General features: G+C 33.8%; 1 protein-coding gene across 1 annotated transcript in view; it reads left to right on the top strand.

Annotated features, from left to right (window-relative positions):
- The window catches only part of BRAF (B-Raf proto-oncogene, serine/threonine kinase), a 169,387-nt gene that overhangs the window by 103,365 nt on the left and 45,067 nt on the right, over positions 1-20,955 (top strand). Inside the window, exons 6-12 of the mRNA XM_012522922.4 lie at positions 2,135-2,283; positions 3,720-3,839; positions 7,475-7,634; positions 12,697-12,733; positions 16,436-16,572; positions 17,521-17,638; positions 20,695-20,779. Of these exons, the coding sequence (XP_012378376.2) occupies positions 2,135-2,283; positions 3,720-3,839; positions 7,475-7,634; positions 12,697-12,733; positions 16,436-16,572; positions 17,521-17,638; positions 20,695-20,779 (806 nt within the window). The remainder of the gene's footprint in view (positions 1-2,134; positions 2,284-3,719; positions 3,840-7,474; positions 7,635-12,696; positions 12,734-16,435; positions 16,573-17,520; positions 17,639-20,694; positions 20,780-20,955) is intronic.

The following is a 20,955-nucleotide window of genomic DNA, read 5'->3' as shown; positions in this document are numbered from 1 at the left end:
TCTCTTTACATATACAAACAGCCAGTTACACATAGTTTTAAAATTAAGTCAGTTACAGGAAGAAAGATTGCAATTGAGTAGATTAATGAAGAGAAAAATTGAGGGTTTTGAATTATTAAATGAGCGAGAGAATGAGTGATTAGCAGAGAGGATCAGAAGATTATAAAATGTTGAGAATCTGTGAAAATGTTTTGTGTTTTTCTATACTCTATTTCCTGAGATTCTGCTAGCATTTATTTTGCTAGCAGTATAAAAGATGCTTGGCTTGGTAAATAGTAGACACTTAAAAGAGATTAAATAGGATTTTTAAGTTTCTTGTATGTCCATAGTCAAATGGAAAGGAACAAAGCCAGTAACGTTTCCTTTTATATACCCCAGAATATGGTACATAGAAAAAAAAGATGATGGAAATGAGCCATTTTTAAAACTCCTGAAATGATTTTTATGCCAGAGTATCATTTTTTTGATGAACCATTCTTTTAAAAAACTTCATTTTAGTTGTACCAAAGGCAAAATTTCATTTTTAAAAAGAAAAATTACAGATGCGCAAAGAACAAAAGTTTAGTATACCAAAGACAGTGTTTTTTTATTCACTTAATGTCAGTAATTGGGACGATTTTTAATGCTTTCCAAAAAATGGCTTTAATAATAGCTCTGTACAATATTTAAAATAACTATTCCATTAAATACATGTTTATTGTAAATAGAGTTTAGTAAACTGAAGGCTTCGAATTAAATTAAATGGACCATGACAACCATTTTAGATATAATGAAATAGATTAGAAAATTCTAAAGTATATCATATGCTCAGCATCAGTGTTATATGAATACAGGTGTGTGGTAGGTCATAATATAAAATATCTTTCTTGTTGTTTATGGTCAAAATTGTTTGGAAAACTGAGATAAATTTAGAAAATACAGCAAAAAAACAAATAAAGGAATAGAAGTCACCCCTACTCTCACCACGCTGTAATAGCTATTGTTAACATTTTGGCATTTGTTTAGCCTTCTTATGTTTTCTGCTTAGTATATATACAAAACAAATACTTTTAAAATAATTTCTGACTTTGGTAATTATCAAGATTAGGTCTCCCTAGCACAGTTCTTTTTGTGCGACCCGTGTTATAGATCCTTTGCATTTTTGACATGGAGTTCTTACATATTGCCTTTTAAGTTTCTGCATAGAGAAATGTTGACAAATAAATTTAGGTGGCCTGAACACTCTAATATAACAAATTGATAATTTGTTAAAAGTTGTTCTTGACTGAGTTTTAAGTGATTTTCCCATCCCTTATCCTAGTTAGCCAGCTGAGAAGAGTTCTGAGTTTCATATAAAACATACTAGTTTTACTCTTCTTTAAATAATGTTTTATATTTCATCAAAGTAGTATATATATATGGTTTTTAAAATACTGCAGAGAGGCGTATAATGAAAAATAATCAGCTACCTCAACACCCTTGCTAGCCTCTAGTGCTACTTTCCTGAGGACACCGCTGTTAACTTTAATGGTTTCTGTTTTAAGCTCTTTTGACAATTATTTTCATATTACTCAGCAGTGTCGTTAAGCCACAATTTCTTACTTTATCAATTTTATTCATTATTTACTGATTTCTTAAGGAATTAAGTCATTTGTACCATTACAGCCCTTTTTCCACTCCCTCCTCCCCCCACAATGTGAATTATTTTTGGTTCCTCTTTTGGGATTCCTTTGTAACTTAAAATAATATAATTATACCTTTCTTTTTTACCCCATCAATCCCTGATAGCATCTCTTACTACCTCTCAATTACAATAATTAAATTATTCCCTTATCCTTCTTTTCAGTTCTGTTCCCTCCTTCGACTTATCATCTCTGTGTTTGATTTTACACTATCAAGCTCGAAATGATTTATCAGGTTTTCTTCATTTCCCATCTTCTTGACTTCTCTATTTTTCAGTTGAATTTTGGGATAGGAAATAAATATATATAGTCATCCATTATCTTGAACCCACTCATTTACATTTTAGTATATAAGGCAGTATTCATGATGTGAACATACTAAAGATTTGTTATTTTAAACCAGAGAGTAAATATGTTGCTTCTAAAAATATTCTTGCAAGTTTTTAAAATCCTCTATGATTTTTTACTTGCAGGTACGGAAAACATTTTTCACGTTAGCTTTTTGTGACTTTTGTCGAAAGCTGCTTTTCCAAGGTTTCCGCTGTCAAACATGTGGTTATAAGTTTCACCAGCGTTGTAGTACAGAGGTTCCACTGATGTGTGTTAATTATGATCAACTTGAGTAAGTAATAAAAAAGCACTTTTCTATTTCTATTTTACGTAGAAATTTCCTTAATATGAAACTAAGAAGTCTGTGGGGAATTTTCTATCCAGTATAGTTGTTACAGAAAATGAAAAAACAAAGTGTAAAAGACAGTAATACGTCATATAGCCAGTCGTATTCTCCCAAATTATGATTTTGATTCAGCTATACATGTACTTTATATTTTATATTCTCCTTTAATTAATAAAGGACCCCCTTCCCCAAAGAAATCAATTTTGGAACATTTTTGGGGGGAGGTGTTGTTACAATTAAATTAACCATTATATTTTTTTAACTACTTCTATCAGCTGTTTTATAAATTGTGTTTATTTTCTCCCTCCTTTCCTCCATCTTTCACCCTTCTTCTCCCCACCCCACTTTCTGTTTACTTAAAAGTAAGGTATAAAATCTTGGTACCCAGGGTATCTGTTTCTAAAATTTCTCTTTACTTTGAGTTTCCATCATAGATTAAACTGAGCCTATTATAATTTCTTTATTACTGTTGCTGTTATTGTTAAGGTCTTGTTTTTCTTGATGACTTGAGCAAATAGAATGCAACTCTTACACTTTAAAAATTTAAATTATAATGATGTAATCTAACTTAATAGTAGATACTGTTTCTTTTAATTCCTTAACCATAAAGAGTGATTTTTCACCTCTAATGTGTCAGAAATTTACAGTATAGAAAAATGAGTTTTAGATTCTGAGTTAGCCTTCTTAAGTACAATATAATTTTTTAAAAATAAGCCATTAGGGAAGCAAATGTGGCTCAGGTGTAGGGCTTCTGCCTACTATATGGGAGGACCTGGGTTCAATCTCTGGCGCTTTCTGGTAAAAAAGAAAAAGAGAAAGCATGCCTGTGTGGTGAGCCATTGCCTGTGTTGCAAGCTGAATGTCCATGCAGCAAGCCAAGTGCCTGCGCGGTGAGCCAAGTGCCCGCACAAATACCCACGTGGCAAGCTGAGCGACCGCGCAGTGAGCCAGTGCCTACGCAAGTGAGTCATGCAGCAAGATGTTGACGCAACAAAAGAGAGACAAAGGGGAGAGTCAAGGTGAAGCACAGCAGAGACCAGGAACTGAGGTGGCTCAGGTAACAAGGAACCTCTCTCCACATCAGAGGTCCCCAGATTCAAATCCTGGTGAATCCTAGAGGAGAAAGACAAGAAGACAAAAAGAGAAATCGATACAGAAGATCACACAGTGAATGGACAAAGACAGCAAAAACAGCAGGACGGGATGAGGGAAAGGGAGGGAAAAAAATAAGCCATTAGTCAAATTGAATTTTAACAATCATTTCTGAAAATGGAATTTGATCCCATTTTTTTTATTAAACTATATAGTGTATTCTAATGTATGAAGTTTCTGGGTTTTGCACAAGTTAGGTTTGTTTTGTTTGTTTTGTTTTTGCCTCACAGTTTGCTGTTTGTCTCCAAGTTCTTTGAACACCACCCAATACCACAGGAGGAGGCCTCCTTAGCAGAGACTGTCCTCACATCTGAATCGTCCCCTTCTGTACCTCCCTCAGAATCTACTGGGTATGATTTGACTCCTGCTGTTCAGTGACATGCTATATAAGCTAGTTTCTTTTTAATTTTTGGTTGATTTTAAACTTCTAATATTTGAATTGTTCAATTAAGGATTTTTTTCAAATACTTTATTTTATCACACTGATCAGATATTTTCATGCATTTGGTATAGATAAATAGGATTAAAACTGGTATATAATGTTTCAGAGTCAGTCCTGACAAAATCAAGCAACAGATAATTTAGCATACCTGCTTTGTGCTCATTATTGGGTAATATCAGATATAGAAGTATATGATTTCCAGTTTAAAAGTAGCATTAACTTATGTAATAATGGTAAATAATTTTAAAATAGTATATAATTGTAGTCTGCAGTTTATCATGGAGTATATTGATCTATGTCAAAAGGACATAAATGTTGTCATGTTTACACGAGGAGGGAGAATATGAGAGAAAGGGAGAGTAGTCAGGATAACTTGAAGGAGGTAGGATTTAGATTAGGCCTTAAAGAATTACTAGAATCTTAATGAGCCAAGGGAATAAAAGCATGGTGATTGGCAGGGAGCAGGTGGTTAATATGCAACGTAAATACAGGAAATGAGGGTGGAAGGTTTGGGGCTTATAAAAAGAAGTTAATTTAAGTCGAGGAGTACCGTATTGAGAACTAGTGGTAATACCAGATTGTAGGGGGAGAAAGAAATGTTTTTGAACAGAGGACTAACCTAATGAAAATGGTTTTAAAGAAAAGAGTCATCTAGGCTTGATACACAGATAGATTGAAGGAGAAAAGTCTATGGTGAAGAAGGTCACCCTAGGATGCTGTTGTATTGAAGACTGTAAGAGGCAATGAAGATTTGAACTGGAATGTTAGCAGTGCAGAGAAGGGTTGGATATCCCTAAAATGTAAAAGAAAAAATTAACAGTATTTCCTAAGCAGTTTTGGAGGATAAAGCAGAGAAATCACTTTAAAGAATATATGACAAAGATGTCATATATTCAAACTTTCATAGTAGGGAAAAAAAACAAGAAAGAGATAATGCTGAGTTTAGTAGATATTACTTTGCTTTGGAGCATTTCTTTTACAGGTCTGCTTACTCTTTCCCTGTTGGATTTTTGAGGCATTATGTGATTATATATCCTTACAGTGAAGGAATGCTATCTTAAAATTAAGAAACCATTTGCCTATCCCATGTGTATTTTATTCAAAACTAAAATTAAGTAGACTTTGGTCTTAAGCAAATGACAAGAAAGATGTTCAAACTCTTCTCCACATTGAAAATAATATCTAAATTAACTGTAATTTTCTAAAGGGTGTTGAAGGTGAATTTCTTCTTGTGTTTAATTTGATACTCAAGTTTTAAAAAGATTTGCTGCAAGATAGGTAGAGAGATGGCTGAGAGAGAGCCAGTGTGCTGACTGCCAAGATACTTCACAGGGCTTAAATTATCTTGGTCAAGGTAAAGATTTCCCAGTATAGAAATTCAATTTTATTAAATTATCCCCAGAAATGATGAGAGTTAGGGACATATTCATTTACATTAACTAAAATCAGAAAAGACTAAATCAGAATGCTAAGTATTCATTTCTACAATGTTGTATAGCTCAGACTTCTAGTGACGAATGGACCAGCATTCATTCTGCTTTTGGAAGATATTTATGGGTAACCAAATTATAGTCAGAAAATTGTTTTTATTAAACATGGAATTAGGACAGGGAAGTTGTTTTCATGATTCATATGTTTTAATGATAGGCATCAAGGAATAATAACTTGAAGTATTTTCCAAAATTAAAATACTTAACCTCAGGGAGACAGATTGACTTTGTGGGCCAAGGCATACCTTTCCCTAGATGGTGTTAGATAGCAACTGCCAAACTTAGTCTTTCTGATTTTGTGTGATATGCAGCTATCTTACTAATGTATGCATTCTTTTCTTTAACTATCATAGTGAAACTCAGATTATATCCAGTGTATTGATTTTCTTGCTTCTAGATTAACATTCTTTGTGTATACATTTCTGATTTGTTAATCTACTATACCTTGCTTTCATAGTCCTAGCTCAGCATGTTTTAGGAATGACTTGCTGTCACTTCTACCTATGCCAAATCAATTATTATATTAAGTAGGCTATCCTATACAGTTGCAATTAATTTAGGCTTTTTCTCTTTCATGTCCCGGCTTAAAGTATGCTATTGCCTTGAGACTTTAAATTAGTCTTTAAAAAGTCAGTGCACTTTGCTAAATGTTCTTTTTAAACTAATACTGCCATTTTTATATTCTTTCACCTACTCCCAAAATCCCTTGGCAAAGGCCATATATTTGACTGCCTAAAGCAAAAATAAAGACAGTTCTGTCACAAAATTAAAAATTTCTCACTATAACCAGAAAGAATAAAAAGAACTGGTAGAACCTGCCAGTTTTCCTAAAGTCTGGTTTCATCAGTCTTACCTATAATTCTCCATTGGATTGATACCAATTTGTTTTAAGTATATAATATGTTTATTATTTGTCTACCAATTTTAGATTAACTCAGTTACTGTGAACACTTAAAAGTCAAAGTTTCTCTTCCCCTAATAATGTGCTTCAAAGAAAAGTATAAACTGATACAGTTCATATTCTATTTAACATGCTTTATTCAGAAGCTATTTTCACTATTTGGTTTCTTTTGCTCTTCAAACTTTTATCCATCCCTTTTCTAATATATTTTCTTCCCATTCCTCTGCAACCCTCTTCCCTTACAAAATGTTCTCGTAATGTTGTCTTACTACCATGTCTTAACCATTAAAAATGCTGATTAGAGTGTTTACATAAAATTGGGTGGAATGATGACCAGTATGTGAAGAGGGATTATTAGCACTGAGCATTCATTGGTCCTGATGAAGCTCATTGAGACAGCCATACTCCATGTATCAAATGATACTCGTGTCACAGCTACTCCTTGGGACATCCTTTCTGAGGATCATAGATTCCAAATAGGGGCTTACATTCTATTTTTAAAATTTTAATGATCTCTGTGTCAATTTGATTTTGGAGGCAGCAAGAGATGATTATAGACTTTGTTATTTGTTTCATCAAAAAGCAGTTTTTAAAGTATTTGTTTTAATGTTTAATAGAATAAACGAGTCTTCTTTGTGGTATCAGTAATTGGGCATAATAGAAAATTTGAAATATGAGAGTTGTTGCCTATATAATGACAGTTTTCTGAATTTGGAAAGGATCTTTTGCTTTCCATAAGATTTTCATTTTAATAACTTTACAATTCAAAAAATGACAAGGTTAGAAAAAATGGCAGATTTTATTCACTCAGTTTATTCACTCTATTTAAAGTGTATTTTTGTGTACCTTTAGAGGACAAGAGCTTCTTCAACTGATTAACCACAGGTAATTTTTGGCCACTTGTAGATTCCCCTGATAAGAATTAGTGTTCTTATCGAGAATAGTCCCTGAAGGTTCTGCTGAGTTTTAGGCACGGGTATATATTAGTTTTTTCAACCAATGCTTTTTAAAACCATTCCTACTGGATTTTTAATGCTTCATTTTAAAGATTTTATTTGAGAATATAAAAACTCTTTATGTTATCCTTTTTTTATATTGGTATCTCTATGAAGTTGGTCTGAATCTTACCTTCCAATTACTTGATTTTTCCAGGCCCCAAATTCTCACCAGTCCATCTCCTTCAAAATCCATTCCAATTCCACAGCCCTTCCGACCAGCAGATGAAGATCATCGAAATCAATTTGGGCAACGAGATCGGTCCTCATCAGCTCCCAATGTGCACATAAACACAATAGAACCTGTCAATATCGATGTAAGTATCTAGCATTGTTAGAGTTTTTTTTAAAACTCAAGTAGATTTCTTTGTTTCTCTGCTATATTTATGATATAGATTAGAAATATTTCATTTATAACAATTACAAGTGAGAGATTTTTCTTGAATCACAGATCAGAAAAACCTTGTCATCCTTCTCTCTGATGACATTTAATAATTCTTTGATGCCAAATTCTATTATCTTGATTTTTTTCCTTATGACATCATCTCTGTAATTATGCAGAGTAAATGAAAAGACTTGTCCTCATGATAATAGGCAATTCAGTCACCATTTGATGAATTAAAAAAAAAAACAGTATGCTATATAGATTTCCATTGACTTCATGTTTAGATCTATTTGAAATCTTTACCTAAATGCCCTAAAGTGCAACTTTGAGTAAAATAAGCTTTTTAAGGATTGATCATTATTTAATGTACTTAACATATATGATTACCTTTTACCCTCATTACTGTCTTTGAGTATATCATTGTATTCCATCTCAATACAGATCTTGAATTTAGGCATTTTCTTCTTTATGTGTAAAATTTGTCATTAAACTTCACAATTCTTCCTTTAAAATGTATTTTATCTTCTCTCTTTTCATCATTGTATATTGTAATCTCACCTCCCTAATTATTTTAGCCACTTTCTGGATGTTCATTCTTGACTTAAGTATATGCTGTTTTAGATTTGTTGTATACATCAGTGTTGCTTCTCCTGTTAGGTTTTAACTCTTGGATGGCAGAAAGCATTCCTAATATAGTTCCCTTGGCACCTGATTTAGAACTAAGTGTATAATAAGTCATCAAAAATTGTTTACTCGTTTCAGTAAAAGGGGAAATTTCCCATCATATAAACTAGGAGTTAGGAAACGTTTTCTTAAAAGGACCACATAGTAAATATTTTAGGTGTGTGGCCATATGGTTTCTATTTCAATTACGTAACTCCTAACTCTGCCATTGTAGTGCAACAACAGCCATAGACAATACTTAAATAAACAAATGGGTATAGCTGTGTTCCAGTAAAACTTTAGTTACAAAAACAGGTGGGCTGGCCCATGGTATTTTGCCATCCCCTGGTATAGTCAAAGAGAAGGAATACATGAAAAAAAATATGAGACACAGGATCAGTCCAAAAGGACTGGTCCAGTTAACCAAGTAATCCAGGTAACTTAGTTACACAAAGAAAATAGAATGCTCTTATCATCAAAGCTGTTGTGGGCCTGGGGGTCCTAGGTGCCACTTCTGCCATAACTGTGCTTTAGAGTAAAGAGTACAGGTTATCCTTAATCTCCGCCTCTAATAAGCAACAAAATTGAGAAAATCCACTGTTTGCCTTGGAAATAAACTATATTTTTAAGGGAAGTTGAAACTCTTTTCCTGTGTAAAACAGGGTACTGGAGTTAGTGAGGTGGTTAGGTTTGTGTTGGAGGGCAGGGTTGGTTCTCATTATACAGGCATTTTTTTATGTGAGTTCTCATAGATGTAAGGTTAAGTAGAGAAGAAAAATTGTCATAATAAGAAAATATTAGATTACATGAATATTAGTCCCCACTCACACATCCCCCCATTTCATACCAGCTTACTTCTACCCTCCTTTTATCAGTAGCCAACATTTCAGTAAAACATAATGCAGATTGATTCTGAACCTAGCCAAAAAACAAACAAACAAACCAAAAATTTTCTGAAGACAGTGAAAAGTGACTTTAGAGAGCTACTCAAATCACACACAGCCGTTGAGAAATGATGATGCAGCAGAATTAGTAGTTACCAATGGAAGAGAAAGTCCATAAGAATTATAGAAGTTCTTCAAATGAAAATGATTTAAATATCAAAGGATTGATTGAGACCTTTGGGGGAATTGATGAAGTCATCTGAAGTGTTTAAAAAATCATTATGATTGTGCTGGAAAAAATGAAATTTTGTTTATGCTATCATAAGTTTTTTAAACCAACAAATTAGTCTGTGTTTATTCTGAGAATTAGCATATATTTGAAATTATAACTATAGTTTTATCTGAAAGAAAATAAACTTTATTATACATTTTTTTCAAGATAAAGTCCCAAATCTGACTCTCCATCCCTTTTTTTTTTGCTGTGAAATTAAGTGATCTTTTCCTATTAACAATTTTCTCAGCTATCAAGACCCACCTCTATTTAGCCAGAACTGAATATAAAGGAAGAAAAATGTAGAAGAAAATATGGAAAGAAGGCAGATTATGAAATAAGAAATCAAACCATATTTCTAGTTTAGGTGTGCTCTATGTCCAAAATTTTAACTTTTAACTTTATTTTCTTTTTTTTTAAAGATTTATTTTATTTACGCGCCGCCCCCCCCCCCCAGTTGTCTGTTCTCTGTATCCATTTGCTGCATGTTCTTATTTGTCTACTTCTGTTATTATCAGCGGCACGGGAATCTGTGTTTCTTTTTGTTGCGTCAGCTCTCTGTGTTTGCGGTGCCATTCCTGGGCAGGCTGCACTTTCTTTTGCACTGGGCAGCTCCCCTTATGGGAAGCACTCCTTGCACGTGGGGCTCCCCTACATGGCACAGCACTCCTTGTGCGCATCAGCACTGCGCATGGGCCAGCTCCACACGGGTCAAGGAGGCCCAGGATTTGAACCACGGACCTCCCATGTGGTAGATGGATGCCCTAACCACTGGGCCAAGTCCGTTTCCCTTAACTTTATTTTCAACACTAACATCCTTTTAGACTGGTTCTCTTTTTATCCTATTTTTACTACTGTTCTCTTATTCTCTTAGGCTTGAACACTTGGAATGTCATCTTTATATCTTGCCTTGCCATCCTCCCTTATAATCAAACAGTCATAAGGTATCACCTTTTCATTTTGATGTGCATCTCAAATTGTCCCTTACTTACCACCACCATCCATTTGGGCTCATTTTTCTTTATTTGAACTACTTACTATATTAATCTCCTAAATAGATTTCCTACCATTAATTCCTATTTAATATCCATTTTTTATCCTACCATCAGAACTTCATTTTTTACACCTCTATCATCAAGTATTCCCTTCAAAACTTCCATGACATCCTATTGATTATAAGATAAACTAACATTTTCACCCATCCTCAAACATTTATTGTTCTAGTAAACAAGATTTAATATTGACTCTGAACTAGGCACTGTGTTAGGCATTTAGGAGTTAAGGGAGAGTTAGTACACAGACTAATGGATGATTAAACCATATAAACAAATCATCACAAAAAAATATATAGTGCTAGTTTAGGGGAAGGGGGTGATAAACTCTACCTGGTGGGTAAGAATATTTTGCAGTAAAGGGAGACTATTTAAACCAGTTTATAGGAAAGCAGATTTGACTCAACAGATAGAGCATCTGTGTACCACATGGGAGGTCCAGGGTTCAAACCCAGGGCCTCCTGACCTGTGTGGTGAGCTGGCCCATGCACAATGCTGATGCATGCAAGGAGGGCTGTGCCACGTAGGGGAGCCCACGTGCAAGGAGTGCACCCTGTAAGGAGAGCCACCCAGCGTGAAAAAGTTCAGCCTGCCCAGGAGTGGAACTGCACACACACACACAGCTGATCCTCCTTAACCTAGAACAAGTGGAAAAGATTGTCAGAAAGCCTTAGGAATACATTTGAGATTGAAAAATATGTTTGTAGTGGTACTAGCTTTAGGTTTTAAGAGTGAATAACACATCCTAGGTTGTGTGAGGACTTATAAGACAGGTACAGCAAAAAAGGAAAGGGGTATATCATTTCTCCCTTTCTCTTGTGGTTCTTTCTGGCTTATAGACCCTCTCCTTTCCTTTTCTATACTCTTTTCTGTCCCTCATACCTCAACTCATAACCTGTCTCTTTAAATGCTTCATAGATGACCAAGTATTGTAGTTATTTATCCTTTGACCTTGTGTAGCACTAAGAATCTTAGTACTCACTTACTCGACAATTAACATAGTAACAACTGCTAGCATCTCTTATTTTCTAAAACGATATTCTTGTATCATTTAACTTGCCACGTGTGTACATCTTAAATCTAATTAGATTGTAAACTCTCAAGAAAGAGGAAGTTATTGAGACCACCAGGGTTCTATATTTTTTGGTAACCACACAACTCCTAGCACTAACACCTTGTTTGCAAGTATATAATGAATATTTGTTGATTATTCTGTAGAAGATGTTGAAGGCTTCATATAATGTGATGGAAACACATTTATAAAGAATTTACTGTTTATTTTTAGCCTATAAAAGTTGCCCATTTGCAAAAAGTCTATTTATAGATTTGAGGTCTTTCAATCCCTCATATTTAAGTTAAACTAAGTAAACTAATCCAAGTTCTGCCTATCACAGTCCAAATTTCATTGCCAGTAGACAACCTTCCCCATATTGTCTGTTTTAAAAAGCTGTATTTTAATGACATAGATTTTAACAAGACCTTTTGATTTTCCCCATATTTTTATGCATCAATATCTTTTATGATTGCAATCCATGTACATTTAATTTTGTATTCTTATAATTAATTTTATTGTAAACATTTTTCATAATTCAGGCTTCATAATTGTTTTCAGTAGCTGCATAATACTTCATGAAATTGATATACCAAAATTTATTTAACTAACATGCCTATAAGGAAATAATTATTTCTAATATTTTAATATAATGGATAATGCTACACTGAATATCTTTGTGCATATCATTTTTTTCTTCTGAATTATTTCCTTAGGAAAAATTCCCAGAAGCAGAATTACAGAATCAATGATAATGAATATTTTTATGGCTTTTAATATATGCCAGTAAAATTTTTAAATGAAGCAACTATAGGTTTTGAATGACTGAAATGAATTTCAACATTTGATCAAAACTAATAATCCCTTCAACGTAGGGTTAGACTGGCAAGTGCTTCAAAATGTAGGTTTTTATCATGTTCACTAGCTAATTCATATTCTGTTTTATGAAGTAATTGTAAAGTAGGTCTTATTTTGAATTTGCCTTTCTGTTAATGCTTAGTGGAAAATCCAATGCTGTTACTACTTTTCTTACTATATGCTTTGAGTAAATCTATATTACTGTTTATTTGTAGGACTTGATTAGAGACCAAGGGTTTCGTGGTGATGGAGGTAAGTAGTGATTTCAATTTTTAAAAATCCTCAGAAAAAAATGCAATTGCTTTGCTGCTTGTCTCCTTTATACTTTCTTCTTTCATGAAATACAGACACAGAGAAAAATGTATAGAGAAAGCCTAAAATTTTTCCTTTAGTGTATTCATCATTTATCTCTAGTAAAATTTTAACTACTTCATGAGTAAAGACGATAAAAGGACAAAAAGGAGATCTTAAATGTACTATCTGCAATTTTAAAATTTTGTACTAAAGGAAGATGCTTAATTATTCTCCCACTTTATTAATTCCTAAACATTTCAAAGATAAAAGTCCTGAAATTCCTTTGGGATCCTACTAATATTGTTAAAGATTGAACTTAGAATCAGATAAAAATGAATTACCTAAATCATTCTTGAGGAGATACCCTGGATTGCCTGTCACACTTCTTGATTTGTCAGACAATGTTGACCACTTCCCTTTAACCATCAAGAATAGTTTGAAATGTACATTTTTAGACACTTCAAATGTCTGATGGACATTTGATGGAATATCCCATTTTCCCTCTTCTAAGTCTAGTAGATAAAATAAGCACATGAGAAATTGAATTGAGATTTACTCTAGTACCCACTGAAAATTGGGAACATAAGAAAACATTGTTTAAGAAGAAACTTTAAAAAAAAATTTTTTAATTAAAAAAAAATAAAAAACTTTTTATAAGAATATACCTCTTAAAATTTTTCCAAGAATTTGTATTTTAGACTATCTTGTATTTTTATCTCCCAGGAAGTCCACTATATACTTTTGTTGTCGGCTGTCTTCTATCTAATAAGGAAGGCTTGAATAACAGTTTACTCTGCTTAGAATTGTCTCTTCAGGGTGACCTGCTTTATCTTCAAAGTATCTAAGCCCAGACTCAAAAGCTATTTCATATTGAGTAAACATTATATGAACCATCTTTTGGTACCTGTGAGGGTACCAAATTAGTGATACCCTGTATTGTATACTCTGGACTTAGTATTTATTGTAGCACATAGTTATACAAGTATTTTAATTCTGTTTGTTATTCCATTAACGTGCCAATTAATGTTGCTGCCAGTTTGACTTTCATATGTCCTAATAGCTGTGGTTTTTGATAATTTTGCTCAATGTATCCAGCATTTAAATGTTACCATCACGTTAGCATCACAAAGTTAATTTAGTCATAAAAATTGCCTGCTTAGTATGTAAAATCAAGTGGCATCTCTTGACCTTTTTATGAGTCACTTTTTAAAAATCATTGGAATTTTTTTTTTCAGTTGCTATAAACATCCCTTGGGATTTTCTACATAAATGATCATGTTGCAAAAGCAGATTTTTTAAAGATTCAGAATTATTTTGTTAAGCAGGCTTCAATCATTTTATTTATTTCCCATGACTTCTTTCATTTCTTCTGTGTGTCTGTCTGCCTGTGTTTGCCTGCCCCTCTCTTTCTCTTCTAACAGCCCCTTTGAACCAGCTGATGCGCTGTCTTCGGAAATGCCAATCCCGGACTCCCAGCCCCCTCCTACATTCTGTCCCCAGTGAAATAGTGTTTGATTTTGAGCCTGGCCCAGTGTTCCGAGGTAGTTGGGCTATTCTTTCTTGTTTTCACCCAAAGCAAACTAAATATAAACTACAGATGCTGTTTGTGTCTCACCCTCACAGTGTGTGTTTGTAAGTGTGAGAGTTCTTAGTACTAAATTTCTGCTTGGCCTGGCTGGAATGCTTTGAATGTGCTTCTTACACATACTCAGTACACCAAGATTTCTGTATGTTATAAAGTTTTAAAAGCAAGAAAATTCTGAGCTAATATTTCCATCTTGTTTTTTATTCTATTACTTAATTCTTAGTCTCGATACCTTCTTAAACTCTGAATTCAATGGTTGGGGGTGTCTTCAGTCTGAATTCCTTTTATTTTAATCCATTTAGGGGATAATATTGATGACTATTAATACCATCAAGTTTTGTGGTTTGTAAAAAAATATATAAATGGAAACCCGTATTATATGAGATTTTCCTGGGCTTTTGACTCTTAATGAGCTTCTATAATATCAGCAGTTTTTTTTCCCCCTTAATGTGGGACATGCATATTTTATATTACGTCAAAGGTAATGAACTATTAAAAAAAAAGATTTATGATGTATGTTTGGGTATTGTAGCATACCCTATATTGTACACTCTGAAAATTTAAGGATTTATACTTCAATTATGCCATAATATGAAAAAACGTTGGCAGTATAATTTCAATCTCCCATTTCATCTTGCCATACTTTAATTAGTGATTAAGTTGTTTTTTTCAAAATGTAAGTAAAAATGGGGCAGGTATCTTGCTATATATATTTTTAAAGAATTGTATTTACCGATCCTTGCTAGTTAGTGACTCACTTATTCTGAATATAGTTGTGGCATTTTCTCAGCCCAACCATTGTATCTTTGAAATTCTATAGACTGGAATAGAAGTCATATGGTACTGAGCAATATAATTAAACTGATTAAAATACAATATAATACTAAATAAGTCAGAACTTTGAACCTGGTCAAGCAGTTAAGGTTTTCTAATGTTGAAAATTATCAATGGAAAGTAGAAAATAGATTGTATTCTAGTTAACAGAAATTCCATATATACCATTTTCTTTTAGAAAATTACATATAAAATCATGATGGCGTATAGTAACATTTCTACCCAGATTTAGTATTTAAATTTGTCATTGGTATCCTTGTTATTTGAATGATAGTGCCTCCTCCCCCACAGTTGTATTTTTTTTTTCCAAGTCTTTTTTGTTCTTTGTGTGGAGATCTCAAATGACTCAGCTATACTACTAGGGGTCCTTGCCCTGAGCCCCTCTGAACCATGTCCTACTATATGTGAATTTAGAATGTTTGCTACTGAGTCAGCATTTGAAAAAGTTCCCATCAACTGAGTCCACTTTCAAAGAGTACCACTCAGACTCACTTAACTATCAGAATGTTTGCTTTGCAGTAACTGGGCTGTGAGGCCAAAGCACTTAGCTCTCGTTTATAAAGGCATAGATTTTTCAGAAAGTCTTGAGAATCTGCTTGGCCTTCTTTATATTAATTGTGTTATGCAGATAACAACTTCTGTTTAGTAAAATAAGCCCCCAGGAACTAATGAGACTAACCAATATCTCTTACTCTTAAATAGTATGGCATGTAGGTTAGAATTTTTAAAATTTAGTGGCTAATATGAAAGAGACAGGTATTTTGAACATTAAGTCCATTATTAAAAATGTTTCCATTTGGGAGTTTCATCTTTTTTAATATTGATTGCCTGTTTTGAGATAACTTAAAATAATTAAAAGTTTATTTGTTATATAGATTTTTAAGTTGATTTTGCTTTTTAATTTTTTGTATTAAAGAAACAAACTTGGGAGTCTTTTTAAGAGTTAGTCTCTTATTTTAGAGAAATTTTTTTTTTATACACTGCACCAATAAAGCATTCACTTATAATCGGATGTTTAAAAGATCATTAAATTGGCAAGAAAACTAAAAAGAAATTATAGTGCTACTCACCAAGGGAGGCATCTTTTGGCCTATCCTTTCTAAAAGTTCTATATTTGAGCATACACTGCTTTGTTTTAAATAAGTCTAACCTCCCCACCCTACGCTCCCACTCTGCTCTCTGATAAATTACCATTCTTGACCTTCCTTTAATGGATACTTTTTTCCCTTTACCTAATTTAGGATCAACCACAGGTTTGTCTGCCACTCCTCCTGCCTCATTACCTGGCTCACTCACTAATGTGAAAACATTACAAAAATCTCCAGGACCTCAGCGGGAAAGAAAGTCATCTTCATCCTCAGAAGATAGGAATAGAATGGTAAAAGTCTATGACATCTTTTTTTCCTCTAAGTTATTTCTTTTTAGAAGTCATAGCCAAATATAACGACACCTTTTAGATACATTGCTATGTATATATTTCACATGAATATCCCATCATCAAATAAATTTTTAAGAGCTGGTGGTTTTTGCTTAACGTATATTCCCATAACACTAATTTTTGCTCTCAGCTCTAATATAATTGAGTCAAAGTCAGTTTGGGAAGAAAAAGAATAATGTTCTGCTTCTAAAATAAGGAAAAAGAGTAAGATGGTATGTAAGAAGAATGTTTAAGTGTATGTATTCTACACTTAAATTCAGATAGCTACAAAATGACATTCTCTATTTGAAAAATGAGCTTTCTGCTGCATAGTGAATCTCAATTAAAAACTAATAATTTAATTTTAGCAACACTATATAGTATATTAGATAGGTGGATCCTTTACCCTATGAACATGATTTTATAGGTTAATCGTTTTTTTTGAGAAACAGTAGATCATATAAGATATCTGAGGAACTTTAGACTTGGAGAGAGTAATTAGACAAAGAATAATAAGTTACCTATGTATGTTGACTTAAAATTTTTGGGCTTCGGAGCTAAAACTAGTCAGAACTATATAGTACTTATCATGCCCCTAGTGGTCTTCTAAATGATAAAAAGTTGTTCCATTTTATTGGTTTTTGTCGTATACATTTCTGCTCATACCCAATAACTATTTTTTGATAAATTGTTTCCATTCTCATACTGACTTAGATCTCAAATTTAATTTTGGCATTTTAAGAATAACACTTTTAACTATTATTTCTCCAGAGTGTGTGTGTGTGTGTTTAAAAGCATATGGTCTTCCTAACCCAATGAAGCCTGTTAGACATAGCACATGTATAGTATGTAACATAAAGTTTTCCTTTTTGTTTGGTTTGGTTTGACTTTCTCATTATTTTTATCAAGAAAACACTTGGTAGACGGGATTCAAGTGATGACTGGGAAATTCCTGATGGACAAATCACAGTTGGACAAAGAATTGGATCCGGTTCATTTGGGACAGTCTACAAGGGAAAGTGGCATGGTATGTAAGGAATGTGGTAATACTGTCACAAGTTATAATAGGATACGTTTAACAATTTTTATTTTTAAAAAATACATCAAAGGGAACAGTCACTATTTGCATCAAGTTGTTTTGATTAAATGCTGGAATCTTCCACAGGTTTCTAACACAAATGACAAGACATAAAACTGAATTTTCATACTTAGAATTTGTAGGGACAAATAAGAGATTGCAGGTTATCAGGAGCCAATGGGTGAGCGGAATAGGGAGCTGTTGCTTAATAGGTGCAGGGTTTCTGTATGAGGAAATTAAAGAGTTTGGGAAAACGATATTGGTGATGGTAGTGTACTACAGTTTCATGAATGTAATTAATACCACTGAATTGTACACTTGAAAATGTGGGAAATTTTGAGTTGCATATGTATTACAATTAAAAGTTTTAAACAAGTGGATTCTCAGCAATCAGGACTCTTCTATCATTACATATATTATAATAATTTTTTAAGATGAAGATCCTCTCAGTGACTTAGGCCCCAAAATGATGGGGGTTTTTTTCTTTTAAAGGTCTTTCTACTAATAATTATATTTGTATTATAAACCACAAGTAAACATATTAAAAGTGTACTTGCTAAGGGAAGCCAGTGAGCTTATAAAAAATGTTCAGCTTCACTAGTTATCAAAGAATTGCAGATCCAAAAAATAGAAATTATTTGCCTCTCAAATTGACAAAGATTTTTTAAAAATTGATCATCTTTAAAGTTGTGACTGTAATGCTGCTGGCAGGAAAATAAATTGCTACAAACTTTCTGGAGGGCCTTTTGGCATTATTTGTTAATCTTTACAGAATTCATAACCTTTGACCATCAATTCCATTTGAGAACTTTATCTTTAGGAGGTAAATGGACCAAACAAACAGATAAGTATGTTCATCATAGAGTTAATAATAATGATAAATGGAAAGAATCTGAAGTGTTCGTTAATAGAAGAGTAGATTAATATATTGATATCTCCATATATGATTATACAGGAGTTAAAATAGTGGAATAGGTCTGTATTTATTGGTATGGAAACATTTCTATGGTATAGTAAATTTTACAAAGCAGCATGTATAATATCTATTATTTTGGTAATCATGAAAAATCATTAAGTTTGTTTAACCTTTTTTTAAGATGTATTTATTTATTTATTTCTCTCCCCACCCCACCCTCCCACCCCAATTGTCTGTTCTCTGTGTCTATTTGCTGTGTCTTCTTTGTCCGCTTCTGTTGTTGTCAGCGGCACAGGAATCTGTGTTTCTTTTTGTTGCGTCATCTTGTGTCAGCTCTTCGTGTGGGTGGTGCCATTCCTGGGCAGGCTGCACTTTCTTTCACGCTGGGCGGCTCTCCTTACAGGGTGCACTCCTTTCGCATGGGGCTCCCCTATGCGGGGGACACCCCCGTGTGGCACGGCACTCCTTGCGCGCATCAGCACTGCACATGGGTCAGCCCCACATGGGTCAAGGAGGCCTGGGGTTTGAACCGCGGACCTCCCATATGGTAGATGGACCGACGCCCTAATCGCTGGGCCAAGTCCGTCGCCTGTTTAACTTTTGTTGAAGTACAACATATAAAAAAATACATGTCTTAAATCTAAAAGTAGATAAAATCTCACAAAGTGAGTATATGCAATCAATAAACAAATATTACCAGCATTGTAGTAGTCCCCCTTGTGCCGTCTTGTATTCCACAACTCCCTCTCCTCTAAGGTAACCACTATCCTGATATCAGTAGGAATAGGATTACAGTATGTACTTTATTGTGTCTGGCCTCTTTCACTCACCATTGTTTATAATATTCATCTTTATTGTTGTGGGTAATTGTAGATCTTTTATTCTTGTTGCTGTAGTATTCCATTGTGTGACTGTAATGTATTTTTTATCCTACCGTATGATGAACATTTGGGTAGTTTCCAGTTTTGAGCTATTATGAATGACGCAGCCATGAATATTTTCATGTGTCTTTTGGTGAACATATATTTCTATTTTTACTGGGTATATACCAGAAGAGAATTTTGGCATAACAGGATATGCATATGTTCAACTGCCAACAGTTATACAAAGTGGTTTTACAAATGGGTATACCCACTATCAATGTATGAAAGTTCTAGCTGTTCTGTGTAAATTTTAAAAATCGTTATTACTATTTTTATTTTTAAAGATTTATTTCTTATTTAACCCCCTCCCATTGTCTGCTCTCTGTGTCTACTCGCTGTGTGCTCCTCTGTAACCGCTTCTATCCTTATCAGCGGCACTGGGAATCTGTGTTTCTTTTTGTTGCGTCATCTTGTTGTGTCAGCTCTCTGAGTGTGCACCGCCATTCCTGGGCAGGCTGCACTTTCTTTTGCGCTGGGCGTCTCTCCTTACGGGGCCCACTCCTTGCACGTGGGGCTCCCCTACGCCAGAGGGACATCCCTGCATGACAGGGCACTCCTTCCGCGCATCAGCACTGCACATGGGCCAGCTCCACACAAGTCAAAGAGGCCTGGGGTTTGAACCGCAGACCTCCCATGCTGTAGGCGGACGCCCTATCCATTGGGCCAAGTCTGCTTCCTTCATTATTACTATTAAAATCATTTTCCTAAGGAAAAGCAGCATAAATGATCAATGGACTAAAAAAATGTAAACTACTCTGATAAAGAAGTTTCACAGTTTTCTATTTTAAGCGAAGCTCCATTAGGCCTGTCATTTGTCGTTTAAATATTCAGGTAGTAAATGCATCTAATTTAATAGTGTTAAATAACCAAGAAAATACCATGTGTACTTAATTTGTGAAACTAAATTTCCAGGGAAAAAAACAAGGTTGGCTTTTTTTTTTTTTTTTAATTGAAATTTTGAAGTTCTAGTATTGGAGTATCATTATTAGTTAAGTTTTTATCCTTAGGAAAATAATCCAGTTTAGAAAGTTAGAGTATAATTTATTTGTAATTTAATAATGGTATGGATTTAGGGCTACATTAATTAATGAAGATACCAAGAACTTTGAAACATTTTTAAACTTAAAAAAATTGGTATGACAATTGGAACAATAATTACCTTTTAGGTGATGTGGCAGTGAAAATGTTGAATGTGACAGCACCCACACCTCAGCAGTTACAGGCTTTCAAAAATGAAGTAGGAGTACTCAGGTGAGCTTATATGGATTACTGTTGTCCAGAAATTACCTTAATTCCTATTTTCCAATGAAGCCACTGTTAACAACTTTACAGATTTACCTAAAATGGATAAATATGTAGAAACAGCATCTGAGTATAATTTCTCTATAAATATATTCTTTTAAATGGTATGTAATAACATGCGACTC

This window comes from Dasypus novemcinctus, chromosome 5, assembly GCF_030445035.2.
Source record: "Dasypus novemcinctus isolate mDasNov1 chromosome 5, mDasNov1.1.hap2, whole genome shotgun sequence".
Classification (NCBI taxonomy): domain Eukaryota; kingdom Metazoa; phylum Chordata; class Mammalia; order Cingulata; family Dasypodidae; genus Dasypus; species Dasypus novemcinctus.
This window is presented reverse-complemented; position numbering and strand designations above follow the sequence as displayed.